The 22,389-nt window shown below is 43.8% G+C and overlaps 2 protein-coding genes and 1 long non-coding RNA gene across 8 annotated transcripts in view; 1 reads left to right on the top strand and 2 right to left on the bottom strand.

The window, feature by feature from the left end:
- The window catches only part of CA4 (carbonic anhydrase 4), a 28,009-nt gene extending 22,688 nt beyond the window's left edge, over nucleotides 1-5,321 (top strand). The window contains exons 5-8 of the mRNA XM_028708476.2: nucleotides 599-688; nucleotides 978-1,041; nucleotides 2,629-2,792; nucleotides 3,701-5,321. Of these exons, the coding sequence (XP_028564309.2) occupies nucleotides 599-688; nucleotides 978-1,041; nucleotides 2,629-2,792; nucleotides 3,701-3,892 (510 nt within the window). The 3' untranslated portion in view covers nucleotides 3,893-5,321. The remainder of the gene's footprint in view (nucleotides 1-598; nucleotides 689-977; nucleotides 1,042-2,628; nucleotides 2,793-3,700) is intronic.
- A 5,056-nt stretch (nucleotides 5,322-10,377) lies between these two features.
- Nucleotides 10,378-13,574, bottom strand: LOC114585996 (uncharacterized). Of its 3 annotated transcripts, none has more exons than XR_013390907.1 (3): nucleotides 13,374-13,574; nucleotides 10,945-11,073; nucleotides 10,378-10,467 (listed from the first exon to the last, which is right to left on the bottom strand). It is a non-coding gene; the product is annotated as an uncharacterized LOC114585996 (long non-coding RNA). The 3 variants fall into 3 exon arrangements; XR_013390906.1 differs by lacking the exon at nucleotides 13,374-13,574 and adding an exon at nucleotides 12,516-12,770; XR_013390905.1 differs by lacking the exon at nucleotides 13,374-13,574 and adding an exon at nucleotides 11,677-12,491.
- Nucleotides 13,575-15,605: 2,031 nt separating this feature from the next.
- The window catches only part of USP32 (ubiquitin specific peptidase 32), a 126,317-nt gene continuing 119,533 nt past the window's right edge, over nucleotides 15,606-22,389 (bottom strand). For all 4 annotated transcript variants that reach the window (XM_077919674.1, XM_028708937.2, XM_077919673.1 and 1 more), the window contains exons 32-34: nucleotides 20,919-21,337; nucleotides 20,149-20,241; nucleotides 15,606-19,312 (exon numbers count right to left, since the gene is read on the bottom strand). In XM_077919674.1, the coding sequence (XP_077775800.1) occupies nucleotides 19,139-19,312; nucleotides 20,149-20,241; nucleotides 20,919-21,337 (686 nt within the window). In that variant the 3' untranslated portion in view covers nucleotides 15,606-19,138. The remainder of the gene's footprint in view (nucleotides 19,313-20,148; nucleotides 20,242-20,918; nucleotides 21,338-22,389) is intronic.

Below are 22,389 nucleotides of genomic sequence, written 5' to 3' on the forward strand. Positions count from 1 at the left end.
CACACATACAACAATAATTTTTATCATCCTTGCTATGCATTGGAGAAGCTTAAATACTGAATTTGAAAACTGAATTAATGTTGCACTAGTATGGGAACTGGGCAAACTTGCAAACTTATATAAGAATGGAATGGGAGAAACAGACCAACCAACCAACAAACCCAGAATGGCTTTATTAGTCATTGATCTCCTTGTTTAAAGTTTTGTGATCTTAGGGTGATATCTAAGTATGGCTAATGTTGGATTAGACCAGATGAAATTAACAGTCATGTCAAACACAGGTCCATGAATTTCAGTGTATCTGGTCTCCCAGGTCCTCGTCTGACACCCTACCTGCATTGCTTATCAATGGGTCTACTCAGAGTCTCTTGCTTCCAGATCTGAAAGTTTGTTTCAGATAATATACAAGTAGCCTCACTTATATTGTATATGGCTTATGTGCAAAATATATGTACCGATATATTTTCCTTTGTGTAAGGTTTTATCCTTATCAATGTTCATTCTTAGTTTTCTTGTTTCTTCTTTAAAAGTTTAACATTTGTAAGCACAGTACTGTAGAAAAAGGTCTCAGTCTCTCTCCACCTGCCTCCCCCCATAGCTTCATATCGTCCACATCAAGGAAAACTTTCAAACTGTAGAGGAAGCGCTCTCCAAAAACGGCGTAGCAGTGCTGGGCTTCTTTATAAAGGTATGGAAGGGATTTGGGTTCACTTTAAAACTGGCAAAGCAACTAGAATTGGCTTGGGCTGTAAGAATCATGGGGGTCATTTCACACTTTCTGGTGTGTTTGCAAGATAAATTTCTACTATCCATGGGGGAAATGCTGACATGTGGCTCTTGGGAGACTGCCCAGAAGGGAAAGTGGTAATTGGGCTGAAAAACGGTCCCCCCTCCCTGCAATCCATGCTCTAGAAAATAGTACAGAGTTAAAAGGGGGCATTAAAATTGTACCTTTTTAAAAAAATGTCTTATTTCAGGATGGCAACGAAAATGAGTTCTACGAACCTTTCATTTCAAAGTTAAAAGACATTCCTTTCAACGGTAAGACTTAATGGAAACTTTCTCTTTAAAACAGCAGCAGAAACACTCAAATCTTTGATCCATAAACAAGGTCAGAAAACTTCGTGTTTACTCTGTACTTGACTTTAGTCTGGCTTTTAGCACCTGAGGGATATGTTTTTTCTAGGACCCACCTTATTTTTGTGATTGTAAGTTGTTATAAACTGTTTTTAACATTGTTTTCATTGTTGCAAGCTGCCCCAGGACTTTACAGTGAAGGCAGGGTAATAAAATAAAATATTATAATAATAGCATCGTAGGGAGATGTAAATACAAAAGGACACTTCCCTCCACAAGTTCTGATCATTGATCCATTGAGCCCAGTGCTATTTACTCTATAGAAGACTTGCCGCTCACTGGCCTTGATTCAAACCAAAAATGCTTTTGCCTGGCTGGAGTGTGTTCTTTGAACTCTAATGATGTCGGGGTTTTGTTTTGTTTGTCTGGATGGAGAATGCAGAAGGCTGCAAAAGGGTATGCAGAAAGTAGCCTATTGTGCACATAATAAAATTGTACTTTAATTGCCCTACCCATTTTGCACTGCATGCTACTGGCAGAAAGTTTCCCAGAAGGAAATGCAGAAAAAAAGTTCCTCAATCCGAGGTCTGCAGACAATACTGAGTGAACTAGATAGACCAATGGCAGCTTCCTGGGTCCTCCAGAATCTCAGGCAAAGGTCATTCCTATCATGTTCACCTCGGTTATCTTTTTTAAAAAACAAACTTGAGATAGCAGGGATTGAACCTGGGACCTGTTGCATGCAAAGCGGGAGTTTTTCCACCACCGAGCTAGTCTCTCTCCAGCTTCATCATGGCCTTAAGCACCTTCTCATGTGCATGGCTGATTACGGATGGATGGTTCTGTCCATTTCAGTTATTCTCAGTGTCTCATTTTGCCAATCTTAAATACAGATCTCCACATTTTCTATAGCAAGATGCAGATATACAGGATACATGTGAAGCTCGGCTAAGAAATACATTTTTGTATGCAATTTTGGCTAACGCACACCTTTTTGCAAGCATTTTATCTTAATGCAGAGCACTTTTGTATGCTATCTTAACTAGCATACTCATTTTTATGTACTTTTCTATGTATTTTTGTTGAGTCAGAGAACTGCGTCACAAAATTTGGATTACTGCAAATTCCGAAGGATGGCTGTGTTTCAGTTCTTGTATTGCTTCAGAATAGTGCAAATGTGATCGCTTCAGCTTAAAATGCGAAATGAATCAAATTTCTCCCCCATCCGTTACTGCTCATGCATCTCAACAGATCCTCAGAAATACCACTCCTAACAAGGAAAAGATACAGTAATCGTCTGAATTCCAGTTGCTGGGGGACAGAGCAGACAGTGGGGGCTAGGGCCCTTGAGTCCACCTTGTGGGTTTCCTGAGAGGCATGTGGTTTGCCACCCACAGGGCTTATCTCACAGGGCTTTTCTTACAGTCTTCCTTAAACTGCTCTTGAAAGACATCAGCATCAATAAACTTACAGAACTGAAGGCAACTGCCAGAGTGACGATCAGAAAGATGTGCCTTGCACGAAACAATAACTCCTCTCTGATCTCTCTAGGCAACGAAACTGAAATGGGGGCTTTGTGCCTGGAAGCCCTCATCCCTAAAAAGTCAGCCCTCGAAAGCTTTTATCGGTACACCGGCTCGCTGACCACACCTGGATGCAATGAGGGAGTCACCTGGACTTTGTTTGAGACACCTATTGAACTTAGTCTCCGGCAGGTGAGACAAAGCACAAGAGATGGGGCTTTACAAAAGGCATATTCAACCCTAACATGCTTAAGCCTCATCATTCAGTTCACTTAAACACTTCTTCAGAATGATTGTTTAATTATTTGGGGGCAATTTAACAGAGCCATTGTGCTAGTAGGTAACAGCTGTGCACGATGCACTTCAATGCAGTTTAGTGCTGTCCACTTAATTCTAATGCCCTCTCTTGGGCTCTCTCTTTCAGAATTTTGGCTATAGAAATGAAAAGTCCCGCAAGGTGGCACTGGGTTTCATCCCAGGGCAAGTACTTCTTTTTATTCAGGAAAAGGGAAAGAAAAGTCGAGGAAGTTGAGGAAGGCTTTTGCTATGAATGCTGGGATCAATGCAGGCTGGATTAGGAGTAGGATGGCACCCCCACACCCCATCCTTTATCCCCATTTACCAGCCAAAATGAGACAGGCACATGGCATGATGATGTTTAGGCACCTGCTAAATATGTTGTTGTTTCAGAAGCTTTCCCCAGAGGTGTAACCCAGACATTTATGGAAGATCAGTTTTGAAGTTGATGGAGTGTTTTCATTGGTTTCAGAGTTTATTTGAATGGTTTTATCGCTTTAGTTTATTGAACTCATTCTTCTTTTCTTAGAATTTGTGTTCCTGTGTTTCATTCTGCTTTTACCCTGGTACACTGTTTCATTGGCTTTATAACATGAAACAGCCATTATTATTATTATTATTATTATTATTATTATTATTATTATTATTATTATTGCAAACATAACCATATCTATTCAGAAGGCAATCCTATTGAATTCAGTGGTGCTTTCTCCTGGGTAAGTGGGGTTAGGATTGTAATGCTAGTTCCATTGTTTCGTATTTCATTTTTCTAATAATATTTCATTTTTCTGGTTACTCCACAGATCCAAGAATTCTGGATGGAGCTCTATTTTGATACAGACAAAGAGTGGCCAATGGTGGATAACTTTCGACCCACTCAGCCTGTTGGTGAACGAATTGTCTACAAGTCAGACTCAAATGCACTTCTCGCTCCAGGAAAAATATTGCTGCTAATACCAACAGCAACGTACTTCGCTCTCACTCTCATCCAGTGAAGAGTTAGGCAGATTTTAAATGGGTTCTTAATTGCAAAGCCCCCAATCTTAAAACACGCTTGGTTCATGTGTAGCTGATCCTCACCCACCAATGGGGGATTCTGCTGATCAGAAGAGCCTGCCACCTCACTGGCTTCCATCAAGCAGGAGCAAGAGCCACCTATCATAAGGCTAAAAACAAATTTGAGACCACTTCTTTGAGCTGATTGAAAGATTCCTAACTGATTAATCCAACTGATTATGTGACTAAGCACGGCAGGCATGTTGGAGACTGATTTGTAAAGCGCCTAACTAATCTGGATTATTGCCTTGCAACAATAGCTAGCATACAAGAATTGGCATTTTCTGAATCTTTAACTATCATATGGAACAGTCACTTTGTGATATGAAAATTTCTGATGACCTTTGGTTAACACAAAGAAACTAAGCTTGACCTTGCATCAATGCAATGTGGCATTGGCCATGTATGAATGTCTCATTAAACCATAGTTTAGTGTGACAAGAAAGAGTTGCAGCAAGGAGGAGTTTGGAAGTTTCTGCTTCTGTTATCCAGACCAGTAGTTACCGTAACTCTTGTTTGTTTGAAACCATAAGTTTGAAACTATAGGTTATGAAGCTGGCATGTTTAACATTAACATAGTTAACGTTAGCATCTTAAACTGTGGTAAATAAAAACCAGAAGCAAAAACTTCTAATCTGCTCCCCATGACCATGAGGGAGGTAAAAAGGGGAGTGTAGAAGCATGATGTAGCTCATTATTGTCATGAAAATGATAGTTTAGCCCAGCCCCCAACCTTTGGTCACCATGTTGTTGGACCAAAACTCCCATCATCCCTCAACCGTTGGATAGTTCTGGCTGGGGCTGATGGGAACTGGAGTCCAGCGGCATCTGGAGACTCAAGGGTGGGGGAAGGAGGGTTTAGCATAAGATCTGAATGTGACCATCAGCAATCACCACTGACCCTTTGCAGGGCTTTGTATACCAGGAACACCAAGTCATGCTTTGGCTTTGAGGTAAAGGGTGGTGCTGCAACACACCTCTTTTGTAGCCACTATCTTCTTAAATGCCAAGGCACTGGAGCTTCACCACAGCTTTACAAGCAGACAAATGGTTTTCTTACTTGTACTTTACCCACTTAGTTGTCAAAAGCTTTAATAAAGGCCGAGAAAAGTGTATGAGATAGAGCTAAATGATAATATGGAAATATTTATATATTCAAAGTCAACACACAGTACTGTGGGTTGTAGCCAACTAAGTGCTACTTGGAGTAGACACACTGAATATGATGGACTTAAGTTAATTGTGTGCATTAATTTCAGTGCGTTTCCTCTGAGTATGTATATAGCCCTATATATGTGTTCTTATATTATTTAGGGAGATTTTGTTCGGGTTGAGGAATAAAACAAATAAAAGTCTGACACTGAACAAGGCTGCCTGATTTCCTCCCTTTACATTCCTGTTCACCCATAGGTGTCCCGTGGAGCTTTTCCTGCCATAACATAGTGGCTGTTCTTTCAGGAGAGCCAGGGGTGAGACTTGGAAGTCCCACCTTCCTTTCCTATGGCCTGTGGAATGACTGCTGTGGGCAACAACATAGGGGGACAGGTGAATGTGTGGTGACAGCAAGAAGGAAAAGTAGCATTGTGGGGTTCCAGGTTGGTTGTGGGTCTCCAGCAAAGCCAATCTTTGACACCTGCCTCATTCCACCTCCAGACTCATCAAATGAAAATCCATTGTGTACACTGACCAATGGCCTCCGCAATCCATCCTTAAAGGCTACTCCCTGTATCCTAAGATCATGGATGGGGAACCTCAGACCCAGGCCCCTCTATCTGGCCCTGGGGACTCTCTTCAGCCACACCTTCAGTTGCCAAGCCATACCAAGGCTCACTGGCCTTGCTCCACATCCTCCTTGAGTGCTTTAGCCTGCCTGAACTCTCTGATCATGCCTGTCACTTGTCTGGACGGAGGGTATGTGAGTGTAGCCTGCTTTACAAAGGCAACATTAACATTCATGGCTCTACTCACTTTTGCCTCTGGCCTTGCCCATCACTGGAAGGTTGCCCAGATGGGGATGCAGCTTTTGGCCTAAAAAAGGTTCCCCATCTCTCTGGGGCAGCAGGGAGTGAGAAGAATTCCAGATTGCCTTCAGCTGAACAACCAACCCGAACAAAACGGCGCAGAAGAGGCTGGGTGTTCAAGAAGCTGTTTGTTCCATTCCAGCTGCCATTTCTTATTGCTCTAATTATAGGATTCTTCACCACAGCTACGTGGTAAATCAAAGCTACAGCGATGGGTGTTGGACTGTCATCAATGTCTCCTTCCCCCTTTACACATGCACACACAAGAAACAATTCAAGCGAGAGCTTTTGTTTTCCTCTCCTTTTGCAAAGCAGTTATGACAGAATAATTTGCTGCTATGTAATGCATTTTGGAGGCCGACTCCAGGGAGGTGCACTAACGAATATAGCTATTTGTCATCTGGAGTGCCTCCATTTCTCCCATTAAATTAGCAACCCAAGCCATGCACACGGAAAAGGGGAGGTTGTACTATTTCATGGAGACTCTTGTCAAGCCAAGGAGCCACAATGGAAGGAGGCAACCTGCTTTACACAATACAATTTCAGAAATTTCCTTCTTTGGCCATACTAAAGGCCTGCTTTCCTGAGTAGCCAACCAGACACCTCTTAGGGGTAGAATTTTGTGCCCAAATGTGTCCAGCTTATCTAGTAATTCTTAGCACCTTAAAGCAGGCACCATCAATGTGGCACCCATGGGTGCTGGCATGCCACCCAGTACCTAGTACCTGTGAAATGTCAGTAAATACAATTTCAAAGATTCACAAAGTGCAAGAGTCTTTGCTCTTTCTGCTCACATATGGGGAAGGAAATTGTTATAGCAAGGAATGAGAGTGAGGTCCAGCAATTGCTCTCCCTTTAATGCCCCAGCATAAGGCCTAGCAGGCCAGGACTAACATTGCTTCATTATTAAAGGTAAAGGTAAAGGTACCCCTGCCTGTACGGGCCAGTCTTGACAGACTCTAGGGTTGTGCGCTCATCTCACTCTAGAGGCCGGGAGCCAGCGCTGTCCGCAGTCACTTCCGGGTCACGTGGCCAGTGTGACGAAGCTGCTCTGGCGAACTGGCACCAGAGCAGTACACGGAAACGCCGTTTACCTTCCCGCTATAAAGCGGTACCTATTTATCTACTTGCACTTGGGGGTGCTTTCGAACTCCTAGGTGGGCAGGAGCAGGGACCGAATGACGGGAGCTCACCCCGCCACGGGGATTCGAACCGCCGACCATGCGATCGGCAAGTCCTAGGCACTGAGGTTTTACCCACAGCACCACCCACATCCAACTGCTTCATTATTATCCTCTTGCAAACTGTCCTTGCAGGAATTAATATAACCACCACTGAAAAGGCCCTGTCACAGGACAGTGCCAAGTGGGCAGCTCTCACTGGCAGCCCCACCAATAAGGAGATAATAATATAACTGCATTTACTTGCTTTGTTCTTTATTTGCCTCACTCTATGAATAAAACCTGATAAAGAATAACTTTATTGACTATCTGAATCTATAAAAGAACCACTGGCTTTGGCAGAGCAAATCATTTGCCAAAACATTCCGTTCCTGTTTGCACTGGCTCGGCCTGTCCTACAATGAGCACATCCCTTGAAACATGCCTATATTTCATTGGATGCCCTCCCTCCCATTCTGGACAAAGAAGAGGGGCAAACAGTGTCTCTTCGTGAGCAAACTGGAGCAAACCAAGAGTTGCAGCCAGCATAGTCAAGGCAGGGTCAAAGATGATGGGTGCTTTTGGCTAATGCCTCTGGCATAAATGGTGTCATATACGTTCATAGGAAGGGGTGAAAAGCAATGCAAGGAGTTGAAAGGCTATGTCTTCTCCATCACATCCCAGATTCTGCAATTGCACTTGGCTATGCTGGCTGGGGCTGATGGAGGTGTGGTTCTACAACATCTGGTGGGCGACATCCTCTTGCCTGTTGTAAGAGATGGTCTTAGGAACGTAGGAAGTTGCCTTTACACAAATCAGGCCACTGGTCCCATCCAACTCAGTACTGTTAACACTGACTGGCAGAAGTTCTTCAGGCCCACAGGCAGTGCTGGATTTGGGCATGGACCACATAAGCTAAAGTTTAGGGCCTCAGGTGCCTCTAAACACAATTTTTCAAGTTTTGCATAAGGGAAACAGACCCTAAAATAGACATTATCATTCTGCTGTGACAAAATGATACTTAATAACTACACAATTATTTGTCAGATTGCATTTATGAATCTGTGCAGAAATAACCATAATTTAGATCAAATTTTCATCAGGTCAGGTGTCCATAAGCTGTCAAACAATATACGGTATGCTTGAAACCTTTCCTATAAGGAAAGTTTGCCAAGTTTGGGACTCTTTAGTTTAGTGAAAAGAGCGTAAGAGCTGGCATGACAGAAGTTTATAAAATTAGGCACAGCATGCAGAGAGTGGATAAATAATAAAATTGTTGTTGTTGTTGTTGTTGACATCCACTGAAGCTGAGTGTTGGGCATTAGGAAGTCCTTCTTCACACAGCACATAGTTAAACTATGGAACTCACTGCCACAGGAGGCAGTGATGCCTACCAACTTGGGTGGCTTTAAAAGAGGACTGGACAAATTCATGGAAGATAATAGCAGTTGCTAGAAAGCACAGCAAGGTGGGGAGCACTCTTGAGTTGAGATCCAGCTTGCAGGTTTCCCTTGGGCATCTCATCGACCACTGTGAGAACAGGATGCTGGACTAGATGGGCCACTGGCCTGATTCAGCAGGACCCTTCTTATGTTCTTAAGCAGCCCTGGTGGCAGGTGAGGTCCAGCATTTACAAATGTATTTGGTTATTCAACAGGGCCTCTTAAACTTAACAAAGCTTTCAGGCCTCACTCAGCATGTCTAAATGTCTTATGACTGCAAGTTATTTTTTACAAAAATACAATTTTAAGTCACTGAGACATTTTATACAGAAGGCAACAAATAAATGCTAATGCTAATCATCATCATCATTTTAAAAACCTGGCCCAGCCTGCAAAGTGGAGATTTCATAGCTCAGTGGCAGAGCACTTGCCTTGCAAGAAGAAGGTCCTTGGTTCAATCCCTGGACTGGGAGGGACCCTTGCCTGAAGCCCTGGAGAGCTGCTGCCAGTCAGTGTGGACATGACTAAACTAGATGAACCAATGGTCTGGCTAGGTATACGGCAGTTTCCTCTGTTTCCACCAATGTGATAAATAAATAAATAATGCAGATTAAGTACAGTGTAAAATAGGCCCAATAATCAGTATTTGAATCTACCCATTGTGAAGGTTGTTGGGGGTGTGTGTGGAGAATCCTTGACATTTGAATGGGCATATAAACCAACAAGGGGCAATGCAGCAGAGTGAACGCCTAGGCAAATAATGAACGGCTGTTGTTGATGTTGGACTTGTGCCTTTATCCCAAGTAGGCGACAGACACACGTGGAGCCATTCTGCAGAAAAGTATGTTTAGACTTCAACCAACAGACCGGGGAGCCCGGCTTTAAGGGTTCAGGGCTGGTCGTTTATTTTATCAGAAATAAACTTCCTCTCCTTGGCCATTGAAATGGCGCCAATTTGGGCCTTCCCAGTTTAGGTTGGCGTGCGTGTGTCAGCCCTTGCTTCCTGTAGGTGTTTCCCCGGAGGACTTCCACATTAATATACAAACATAACACAAAAGGAAGACAAATTTACATATTTATATTCACAGGGAAGGCAATTTTTCAAGATGGGCAGGTGTGAATAAACTCTCCCTAACCGATGAATGAAAAATAAGACAGACTTAAGAAGATGACTTATATCGCATTAGCCTGTTCCTTCACCTAGCCCAGAGGCAATGGCTAACTGTTGGAGGCAGCTTGACTCTGAATGCAGTTGCTGTTGCACTCAAGTCCTGCTATAGGCTCCTGATTGGTTACTTTGAGTACAGGATGCTCTCCCAGTGGGAGAATGAAATAGCAAGCCAAGAAGTGTTTCTTAAAATTCATTACAAGATGGAGCGAGTTTGCACGGAAGACAATAGCCCTTATAGTTACCACTCCATTTTTTCCTCCAGAGCAGGCAATCCAAACACAATACAGGAGAAATTGTTGACATCTCTGGAAAGGGCTATAGCTCACTGGTTCAAGGGACAAATAAATAATGATACTCTGGTTCAGCCCACAAGCCAAAGTTTCCATAGCTCAGTTGCTTTGCATGCAGAAGGTCCATGGTTCAATCCCCGGTATCTCAATGTAGGGCTGGGAGGGAATCCCTCACTGAAATCCTGGAGAGTTGCTGGCCACTCAGCATAGACAATACTGGGCTAGATGGACCAATGGTCTGACACAGTATAAGGCAGGTTCCTATGATGCCTCAAATGGCTAGTTCTCATTAAATGTCTCTCAGCCAGTGACCATTTTGCAAAGCATAATCCCTACCTTAGGAAGCTGCTGCTGCTCAGCATGGGTCCAAGCAAAGATCTGTTTGCCAGGTCTTTCTCTTTGGCAGAAAAGTCTTAAATGGGATAGTGTGCTGCAACAGAATGTACACAAAAATTAGGGTAGATATTAGGAAATCATATCCTGACCTACAACCACTTTGCAGGGTAGTTTATAAAGAATTAAAATTATAATAAAAGCAATTGAACAAAACAAAACAAAATCACATATTTATCTCCTGCTAAATATAGTCTTTAAGTGGTTTACAAAATATCTATCTATCTATCTATCTATCTATCTATCTATCTATCTATCTATCATCTATCTATCTATCTATCTATCTATTGTATTTTAATTTTTTTGAAGATAATCTTTATTGATTTTATGATTACATACTATACATATACACATTACTTTACATTTACATTTACTCCTAAGAGTTGACTTCCCTCCTTCCTTCTTCTGGCTTTTTTATGTCATCTCTAAGTTTTCCGCATTGTCTATCATCTATCTATTGTAGTGGTTGGAGTGTAGACCAGGGTTCGAATCCCCTCTTGGCCATGATGCTTACTGGATGAACTTGGGCCAGTCACTGCCTCTTAGCCTCACAGGGTTGTTCTGGGGATTAAGTGAGGAAGAGAAGAACCATGAATCCCACCATGAGCTCCTTGTTATATTTTTCTCCAGTGAAACTGAGAAACTGCAATACAAAACAATGCAATAAAACATCAATACGCCTCGCCCCAAAAGAACATAGCTGCACATTTGAAACACCTTCATAGTCAAGGATTTTTCTCCTCAGCCTCCCTCCTACCAAGGCATATCCCACCTCAGAAAGGCACCCCTCGCCATATGCATCACACCCAAATTCGGCCTTATGTCTGCACAAATCAAATCACGCCTGCTACTCATGCAATTCACTCATCCCATTCTGCCACCAGTACACCCAAACACAGCACCGTTTGCTCCATTATCTCCCAGTCAGCCACCAGCAACCACTCAACAACAAAAAATGCACTGTAGGAACGCCCCAAGGGTGTCCTGCCAAAACATTCGCCGACAGAACTGTGTACATGACAAGGCAAATTGCTACCCATCAGTCACACGAAAGTACTGTTTTACCCCAAGACGCCGTCTCCCACCCAAGACTAGTCTCAACCCAACAACGGGTGGAACTGAGCACACCCCTCTCCCTGGTGCTCCTTCCCTCTCGCCAAGGAGTGCCCTCAGGAAATTCCACCCACCCAAGAGGCATGCCGAAGAATAAAACCCGACAAAAGTAGCCTCGCCATGGCTGCCAGACCTCTTTGCCTCCGTGGTGCTGGTTTTGTGGTTCTCCGGAATGGATGGGAATAATCAGTCAGAGACAACTGGGGTCCCAAAGTGATGTCCCACTTGAGGCCTGCCAAGCCTCTGTAACATGGGGGACAATGACAACTACTTTTGCAAAAAAAAATACAAAACTAAATAAATAAACTGTCTTAATGCTGCAACCTGCCCTGGATAGAAAATGGGCATCCTACAGGGAACTGCTGTACTTTACAGGGGAGCAGGGACCCAAAGTGAAATCAATGGAAAATGTAAGGCGCCAAGTTCTTCCATATGTGGCAGTCTTGTAAAAGGGTTAAAAAAGAGTATTGGGAAATGATCCATAATGAATTGGGGGGAAAAATGTTTAAAAGCACTTTCCCCCCCCAAAACCAAAGTCCTTTCTGTTAGGGATAATTCAGACTGAATTTTCCAGGTGTCAAAAAAGGTTATTTATGTATGCCACTACTGAGGCCCGTGTTTAATTAGCCCCAAAATGGAAAACGATCGAGGTCCCGACTAAAGAAGAATGGTAACTTAAATTGACAGAGTATGTGTGGCTTGCAGATTTTACAAATTAGAATAAGAGGACAAGAAGAACATATGTTTAGAGAAGATTGGAAAATGTGGATAATGGCTCTCGTGAGAGTGTGGAAGAACATATCCTAACCAGGCCATTGGCCCATCTAGTCCAGTGAGCGGTGGCATAACACAAAATGGCTGCCGTGAGGCGTGGCAGGACTCAAAATGGCTGCTGCATCTTAAAGAGCAGGAAAGGAGGGAGGACCACAAAATGGTGTAAACAGCCCAAATTAATGAGGAAAAGGCACTTACTTCAGTCACTGCTCCCTCACAGAGAGCAGCTCTTTCTCCCCTCTCCTCTGTTCAGAAATGTATTAAGGAGGCATGTTCAAGGCAGAGAAGGCCAAGCTTGTATAAGCATGAATGGAGCAGGAAGAGCAAACAGTCTCTTATTATGCTATGATGGTTCTCGAGGGGATATTTACTGAGGCAAATTTACTGGCAGGCACCCTGGCACACACTCTCAGGGGCACCTGTATGAATCCCAGCAGGAAACCTTTAATTTTTTTTAAACTAATACTACAGTGCAGTATACTGGGACGCGGGTGGCGCTGTGGGTTAAACCAGAGCCTAGGACTTGCCGATCAGAAGGTCGGCGGTTTGAATCCTCGCCACGGGGTGAGCTCCCGTTGCTCGGTCCCAGCTCCTGCCAACCTAGCAGTTCGAAAGCACGTCAAAGTGCAAGTAGATAAATAGGTACCACTCCGGCGGGAAGGTAAACGGCTTTTCCGTGCACTGCTCTAGTTCGCCAGAAGCAGCTTAGTCCTGCTGGCCACATGACCCGGAGGCTGTAGGCCGGCTCCCTCGGCCAATAAAGTGAGATGAGCGCCGCAACCCCAGAGTCGGTCACAACTGGACCTAATGGTCAGGGGTCCCTTTACCTTACAGCGCAAAAATTGAATTCAGCGTTGTAAAGGAACGAACAAGTGATAGATTTCCCTAAGTACAAAAAAAGTTGCACAGTACCGACACTAGCCGCCTTTTTTGCGTTCATGATGTGTGCGACATAACGGAAGTTGCGACTGGGTTTTCCAAGCCTAGATTGGAAGTTGTGCTTTTTTTTTAATAATAATGTTTTATTGATTTTAACATATAAATTATAGTACATACCATGAAACGTCATCACTTATACAATCTTTTTTGGACTTCCCTCAGCAACTCTGATGACCCACCGTTTTAACCACTTCTTATGCATTTCTTGAATTCATATTGCCTTTAATTATCTTAACTATCCACCCTCCCCCTTGTCCATTTTTGCAATAGTTCCAATGATTCTCCTCACAAAACTTCTTGCAAACCTACAAACATAGTTTGATCATGACAAATACTTTTCAAATAATCTGTAAATTTACTCCAGTCTTCTGTTAATCTGGTCCCGCTGATTTCGAATCTTTCCTGTTAGTTTGTCAGATTGGAAGTTGTGCTTATGCAGGAATTGACCAGGGGGCTGAGAGATGTGAGGAACCCCTTAATTCTCCTCACAAAATAATACGGTCCTCAGAGTGTTTTAGCCGTCAATCCCTCTTCCCAGGGAACTCTGGGAACTGGAGCAGTGTGAGGGTCACCCCTAAGAAACTACATTTCCCAATCTGTAAATTTATTCCGATTCCACTTTTCCTCCACGGAGTTCAAGGTAGTGTACATGGGATAATCTCCTCCCCTATTTCATCTTCGAAGCTCAGGCTTAGAGGCCGTGTCTTGTCCCAAGATCGCCCAGCGAACCTCATGACTTGGGTGGAGATTTGAACACAGATCTCCCAGGTCCTAGTTCCAACACTCACTATTAGTCTGAGAGGTCATTTCCAAGAGGATTTCACAAAGATCAAAGTCCTTAAGAATTTCTACCTAATATTCATACATCTGCATTATAAATCCATTGTTTATGGGCAGCACAGAGAGAAAACAGAGAAAGATTCTCGTCCAGTAGCTTTATCCATCACCATAAAAATAATCATGGCATAATTATCTATGACTGGGAAAAGAGGAAGTCACAAAGAATCTGCAATTAATGTAGGCAGGACAGCAATGCAATCCTGTGCAAAATTACTTGGAAATCAGCTCCACTGTGTTGAAAGGGGCTTGATCCCAGGTAAGCATAGAGTTGCAGCCCAAATTACCCATTACCGTACATGCTAATGTAAGAAAATCCTGATGGTTATTTGGAGAGGGACTAATCTGTAGCAGAGAAACACCCACCCTCTACATTTCAGAGTTTTCTAGTCTTCAGTTCTTCACACTTATACAGATCAGTTTGCAAATATTACTTTTAAAACTCCTGATAAAAATTCACCAGCGTTTTAACTCTGGATTTCTCCTAATGCAACACATTTTTGCATTCAGTTTTGCCCACACACCCTTTTTCAAAGCAAAAGTCCTGATATAATGCATATTGGTATATTTTCACCATTTTTATGCACACCTTACCGTAGCTAGCCTATACATTCTTGCACATAAATATTACTTGGCCGGAGAATTGGAATTGCATTGTGAAAGCTTAAGGGAAAATTTCAAAGGATGACCGTTTCAGTTCGTGGATTGGTTTGGAAAACTTGAAGCTTGTAAGTCCTCCTTGAAATGCCAACAGAATCAAATTTGTCTCCCATCCGTGTGTATCTAATTTTCTTCACGTGGTCAATTTGCAAAGAGCAACAGGAACCTTGGGAGAACTTCAGAAGCAGATGCTGCCACCAGCTGGTCTTGATGTTGGTTACATCACCACCCTTTGCAAAGAACTTGGTGGCGAAATACTATTCTGACAAACCTCAACCTATTCCCCCCTTCCTACAGAATAGTTAGCAGAAAAGGTGGTTTCAGCAGATTTAACTTTTGTGTTCTGTGTTGCAAGGAAGCCCATGGACAACTGCAGATGATACTGCTGCTTCATGGGTGGAGGAAACCGCCCTGTACCAAGTCAATTAGCCAAACTTATCATGTTATTGCCGAACTTGCCTGGCAGAGTGATGGAGGTTTTTCCTGCCATTTGCTACCAAATCTTTTTTTAACTGGCAATACCAGGGATGGAGCATGGGACCTCCTGTACCACAAAGGGACTATTTGGTTTGCAAGGTAGGTTCAGTGTTTCATCCATTTTTAGGCACTTTATGTAATAATTATATACTATGTCCCTAACCTTATTTTGCAGCTAAAACAGGCACTGCCCATATGGCAAATTCATGCTTTCGCCACACGGAAAGGAGCAACATCTTTTTGATGGTCAAATTCCACCCAAATGTATATTTATTTAAATATGGATGGGGAGCATAAAACGGATCATAAGTCAACTCACTCATTTTTTTATAGAAATTTCTAGAAAAGAAAAGGGAAAGGAATTGAGGCAGCAGATTGCATCCACAGTATTTAATTTGTTTGAATAATATAGTTACAGATAAACAAGTTCACTCCATATACAGTTACTTGGACTTTTTTTTATACAGTTCATATTCCAATACATTAATACTTTTTTATTATTTACACAGTACTTATGTACATGGTCTTTCTAAATTCAGTGCATTGTCAATAAGTTTTTATACAATAATTTACAAAGTGAATGTGGTTAAGAGTTAACTTAATAAATTTCCCTGTTAAATTTAGGAATTAATTTAATTTTTGTTTCTCCTTAAAAATAATAATTAAGAATCGATGTAACAAAGCATGGCAGATTTTTAAAATGGCATTAGTAGATCGTTTCAGTGACAAGAGAAGTTCTGAAAGGAAAGTTAATAGTCTTGAATCCAGAAACTCCGCCAGTTTGGAAGGCTTGGTTTTCTCCAACCTCACTGCCCTGCGGAAAATAAATTTAGGAGCAATACCCTGTGAACATTACCAGCAGGGGCAGCACCTACCCAAGCCATCGAAGTGTTATTACCGGGTGCTCAATAATCGCCCCACCCCACCTTTGGCAAAGCTTAAACCTAATTGTTAGAAATTACTGGACTGAGGAATGGCGTCCATCAAAAAGATCAACGCCTGAACAAGGGCCAAATTTAGCTTCTAAAGAAATGGACTTTCCAAAGAGTCAAGTCAGATACTCGCCCACTGCCAGAGCTCCTAAGGTGGAGGATGTCCCTGACTCTATACAGAGGTTGTAGCCATGAGTCATGAATTCATGCTATCTCCCCTGATCCTGGTTGGCAGAGGTGTCAAGGCATCCCACAAACATGTCAGTGTGTAGGACAGGACCCTATGTGAAATGCCAGCACCACCACATGTGATATTGACATGGGGTGGGGAACCTATGGCCCTTCCAGGTGTTTCCGGACCCCGACCCCCATCAGCCAGCATGGCCAATGTTCAGGGCTGATACGGAGCCAAGGGCCACAGGTTCCCTACTCCTGGTCTAAAGATTTCAGACGGTCTCAGAACATCCCCCCCCCCCGCAAGTGCATGCAGGGACGCAGCTAGCAGCCCCACACTGTATCTGTCGGAAAGTTGCACGGGCTCAAGAAAAGCAACTTCAAAAAAAAAAAGTTTCTAAACCCTGAAAGCTCAATCAAAGAGGAGACAGGGAAGCAAAAGCTGTGCCTTGATAGTGATTAAGCTAAATGATTCTGTTTCATGGTAGGAGTGGCAGGTAGAAAAGCATATTGCAAATAAATAATGCGACTTTTGGCCAAGTTCCCACTGAATTGTGTCTAGGCTGCTCAGATGACTGAATATAACTCGATGGAAAAATAAAAGTAAAAAATCCTCTACTTCGAAATCTAGCTTTTCAGGGACAAATGTGTTTGTTTAGCTTTCTCCCTGACCTGCAACTTTTCCAAGTGCGTTTGTTTTGTCCACAGGAGCCATTCAGTCATCAGAGTCCCTGCTTGAAATTTGAAGTGGTACAGGCCAAACACAAGTTCAGCAGTTGAGCAAAAGCTAGGCTTTTTGTTGTTGTTCCAGTTTATAAATTAACACCCAAACCCTGACACTGCCTGCTTATTCCGACAAATTAAGGAGTTACAACCCTGTTTTAAGTTCATGAGTTATCTTATTCAACAATGTTCTTTAGAGGGGTGCTTTGGAAGAGCAAGAGAATTCAGATGAAGATAATGGCAGAGTCACTTGGGCTCCCAGACTAGGGGACCAATTACTAAAGGTCTTACTTCTGATTCAAGCACCTTTCTTCACAGATATTTCTGGACGAAAAGGCGTTCTGATGCAGATCTCTTTTTTTGCAACTCTTCCTACAAATGAACTCCATTGGTGGGACAACAGACTTGGCTTTCAAAAGTTGTAAATTAATGCCAACCATATTACAGGAAGAAATGGGGCACTATTTTTCTTTCCAGGTCATGGGATGGAGCAGGGAAGCATGCCTAGGTTTGCTTGCAGATTGGATAAACTTCAATGTTAAAACCGTAATAGCTACCCAAGCAGGATTTCTTGCTCTTTAAGGAAAAGAGGTGACCTCATCCTTCACTCCAAAAACACTTGGCAGTAATAAAATTAACTTATGTCTGAGTTTTAATTATCCTTTCCTTTCATTTAAAGTGCAATTTAATTAAAAACACAACACACACACAACTATTTCACACTGCTCACAAACTTGAATCGGGGGGGGGGGCAATTTTCTAGGGTCTAAAGGCCAGAGCAGAAGAAATGCCTGTGAACTCTTAACCATGGTGGAGAGGTTGGAAGATGGGGGCAGAGCAACCTCTCATTCCCCTCTCCACTCACCCCTTGCCCAACATAAATTCCACAAGCACATGGGTAAACATTGCAGCGTTCCCATCTCAACCAAGATTTAGAGATTTGTTAGTTTAGCATCCCACGTTCCCCTCCTGGAATCTCAACCATAGTTACTAGTTTACTAGTGTTATGTCTGCACCAGGCCTGAGATCTTAGGAGCAAACTTCTGTGTGACGTAGATTCTAAGATGGGGCACTAGTGGGCCCATATGCATGTTCAAACTTTCGCATAAGGCAGGAGGGCAGCTCACACACTGATGCCAGGAAAAGCTAAGGGCCTCCTGCCTTCAGATTGGGGATGAATGCCAAATAATCCCCCTGTTCTCTCCCCACTTTTTCATGAGTAGGATGGCATGATATCAGCCACAAAATCACAGAGGGGACAGGAGAAATTCCCCTCCAAGCCATTCTGACAGCACACGGCTGAAAGCACAGGAGAAATTCACCCATCCAAGAGGGTGGAACTGACATAGCCAAAAGCCAAGAAACAAACCAAACTGAGACCAGTGGGGTTAAGAACGGAAAAGGCAGGAAATTCCCTAAGCCATGATGTTTGCTCCTCTGTGCAGGTCGCCTATCCTGGGCTTTCCTTATCTTGCCACTAAAAAAAATGGAATAAAACTTCAGAAAAAGGAGGTAGCAAATTCATGTTGTCTACAGACAACACTACAAGTTCAATCGTCTTAAATCTGAAGAGAGCATCCAAAAAGGTTGGTTTTCTTCTTCTTCTTCATTCTATGGGTAATTTGTTTTTGTTTTAAAAATGGGGGGAGGGAAGCAAACACCTTTCTATTACTCTGGGCCAGCTTTTATTTGGGCTACTTACAACTTAAGCTTTCTTGGTCCTAGTTTGCTTACATCAAACCAGTTTAAAAGCCAAAGGTAAAAAAAAGGAAATCCAACCAATGGGTGCTATTCCCCCCCCCCTCTCCCCGCCCAATGTGTATGGAGAGATCTGAACAAAAACACAAAAAAACCCGAAGCTATCTCAACCTGTGAGCTGCTATGTAATTAGGGGTTCTTTCTTTCTCTTTTCTTCTAGTTGTGCTTTCAGATCATGAGAGGAAAATAAAAAAATAAAAACTACGTTTAGCTCTTCCGCTCTGCTAAAAACCACTTTTTTTTTCTTTTTTTGCCAAACGGGAGGCGACTTTTCAAGGGCGCTCCCTCGCAGCGGTCCGCGGCACCTCCCCTGGCTTGCGCTCACTGCAGCACGCAGTACTTCTTGTAGTCGGACTCAAAGTCTTCGTCCATGCTGCTCGTGTCTGCCATGTTCTTGCCGTCTATCTTTGGCAGAAATTGTGCATAGTCCACTCCTTGCTGCTCGTAGAAAAGGATGTAGGCGGAGTCCGTGTCGATTTCGTCAGGATGCAATTCCTGGAAGAGGAAGAGGAGGAGGGGATGCTCATTTTGTTCCAGCAAAGAACCCCGGTTTTTTTTTTTTTTAAAGTGCTCTTCTAAAAATTAAGCTGGGCACACCACAAGTTTGGAAACTGCAGAATCTCAACCATCCCTGCCCCTGGGGCTAGTGTCATGGACTGGCTGGATGCCAAGGAGAGAACCCCCAAGGGGAAGACTGCTCAGAGCCAGGGGATTGGTGGTGGGACAACGATGAGTGGTCAGAGGGAGGACAGTGAAGAGGTAACAAGAGAAGAGGTGTTTTTATGTTGTGAACCACCCTATGATCTACAGGTCTAGTGTGGTATACAAATTTAGTAAGAATCAGGGTTTAGTGAGCAGGAAGAAGCTGTGGCAGAGGACAGTCCAGAATCAGAAGGCTGGAGAGGAGGCAGAATGAAGAAGCCAGGGAGTCTCCCCCTCCTGCTGCACTTGCTCCCCTTGAAGAAGTATGAAGAGGGCATAGCAAAGAGAGACAAGACGAAGAAGCCTCAGGTTGCTGGGGAAAGACCCAGAGGAGGAGTCTTAGAGAGCAACAGGAAGGCAGGGACCTTCAGTCCTCACAACTACCTCATTGTGGAAATACCTACTGGGAAGAGTTGCTTTGACCACTAGGCTTGCATTGTTTAAGTTTCTTTGAATAAAGAGTTAACATCTCTGACACCAGATGTTTTATTAATCTGAATCATCCAAACTACAGGAAAATGAGCTCCCTCCACATACAGTCACACGTGGGTCAGAGCAGCCGCCTCTTATGCCTGGCCATCATCACGACTGCCCTCACATTCTCTCTTAAGGAAGGCAAAGAAGATTACCTTACAGCTGCTGTCATTGTAACAGTACCACTTGCTGTTGGGGTTTTTGGCGTAAGTGACGTAATGACCTCCTCCCATAATTCCTGAATGGCACTGGAAGGGGAGGAAAAAGCAGTTTTGTATTGCTGGCCCAATCAACAAGGTTGTAGCAGTAGTCAGTGTTGTTCTATATTTATTTACACACACCCCCTTGCCCCTGACAGGTTACCCCAATGCTGGTGGTCCTCCATAAGTTGTGGGACACCCAACTCCCATCAGCCCCAGCCAGCATGGCCAATGGTCAGGGACAGTCAGAGCTGAAGTCCAGCAACAACTGAAAGGCGTCAGGTTCCCCAACTCTGGCACAGGCAATAAGTGTTCCTCAACTTCCATTAGCTCACACCATCTGATGAATTTTGCATCATTTCATAAAGGCTCTGAGGATACAAGCTGCTAAATTGTACCTTGTCGATTCTATGCCCGCCAAGAGTCCTGCAGCACCCACATTCTACTTGACGTGCTGAAGAGAGACCTCAAAATCCCACCCCAAGCCAAGCCAAATCCTACAAGTCGTGTGAATTTTGGCAAATGAAGCACATTCAGCACCAATTTTTTATTCCTGCCACCCGCCTCATGGCGATGCCTTTCTGTCGCCTTCATCCCAGCCCTTTCCGTACCCACCTCTGCCTTTTGGGCACCCTGCACAATGGCGGACTTGCCTTCTGCCCTTCTACAAAACCCAAGCTTTTAAGAAACCAGTGCAGTCTCCCACCCAAGAGTGAGTCACCTACCGAAATTGCATATAGGCTGTAGATGGGGTTAACACAGATCTCTCCTCTTTGGTCAACCACCATCTCCTCCTCCCCGTTGATGCTGCCGTTGCTGTGGGAGTTTTGCTTGCACAGGTATCCATTGGCTAAAGTCACCTCGCTGCTGTCCTGAGCGGCAAAGAGCTCGCCCTGGCTACCCCCCAAAGCATGCCCTCGGCTGAAGCCGTCTCCTTGGTCGGGGGTGACCTTAGGGTCCGGGTCTGTACCGTTCTCTCGGGTCATGTCCAAGTTCTCTTTGCTGCTGGACAGTTTGTTTTTACACAGCTGGGGGAGCCGGAGCCGCCCCTTGCTTCTTCCCAAAGTCCTGGGGCTACCAGTTGGACTAACGTTTTTACTTGACGGACAGCCAGTTGCACACTTCCGCCCGGAAGATGGAGATGCTAGAAGTAGTGAATGAGCAAGTGTGCAAGTGAGAGAAAGGGAGAGGGTGGCAAAAAGCTGAACAGACAAGACTAAATTGCCCACGTTTAATCCCCAAACAAAGCAGTGCAGTATATCTGAAGGAGCGTCTCCGCCCCCATCGTTCTGCCCGGACACTGAGGTCCAGTGCCGAGGGCCTTCTGGCGGTTCCCTCACTGCGAGAAGCCAAGTTACAGGGAAGCAGAGGGCCTTCTCGGTAGTGGCACCCGCCCTGTGGAACGCCCTCCCACCAGATGTCAAAGAGAAAAACAACTACCAGACTTTTAGAAGACATCTGAAGGCAGCCCTGTTTAGGGAAGCTTTTAATGTTTGATGCATTGCTGTATTTTAATATTTTGTTGGAAGCCGCCCAGATGGGCGGGGTATAAATAATAAATTGTTGTTGTTGTTGTTTGTTGTTATTAAAATTTGCTATTAACAACTTTTACATCAGTGGGTTAGGTAAAGCAGCCGGCTGCATCACACAGAGATTTCTAGGTCTTAACCTGCAAAGTTCATTAGCTCTAGCAACAGGGGTTTGCTCACCACTGTGTCTTGGTCTAGTAGTGATTATCAACCTGCTAGGTATTTAGCAACATTACATACTCCTAGATCCAGGAAAGCATTTTCAATGGTTAACTTCACCATTTATGGAAGGCCCATTTGCCAGACTATTTGAGAATTTGTTCCTGCAAAAGCAGCTCCGTCAATATGTGAGCCCATGTACCTCTACACCGTGTATGTGTCCCAGAGCCCCAAACCAGTGACTCACACAGAGACACAGCCTGCAGCCTCTTCTAAGGGCAAGCAATTCTGCAGCATATGTCTACTTCAGGAGTGATGGAAACGACCTAATTTCACTCAGTACAGAGATGCGGCAGGATTATCTGCTCCCACCAAAGGCAGATTGGACTGGCAAGCCCAGTGCAGTGACTCATGCAGGAAAATAACAGCCAATTCTGAGGGCAGGTAATTTTGTGGGGTCCTGAAGTAGTCAAACACAGTGGCATGTGGAGATGGAGCAGAATCACCT

The sequence above is a fragment of the Podarcis muralis genome, chromosome 15 (assembly GCF_964188315.1).
Source record: "Podarcis muralis chromosome 15, rPodMur119.hap1.1, whole genome shotgun sequence".
In the NCBI taxonomy this organism is placed as follows: Eukaryota; Metazoa; Chordata; class Lepidosauria; order Squamata; family Lacertidae; genus Podarcis; species Podarcis muralis.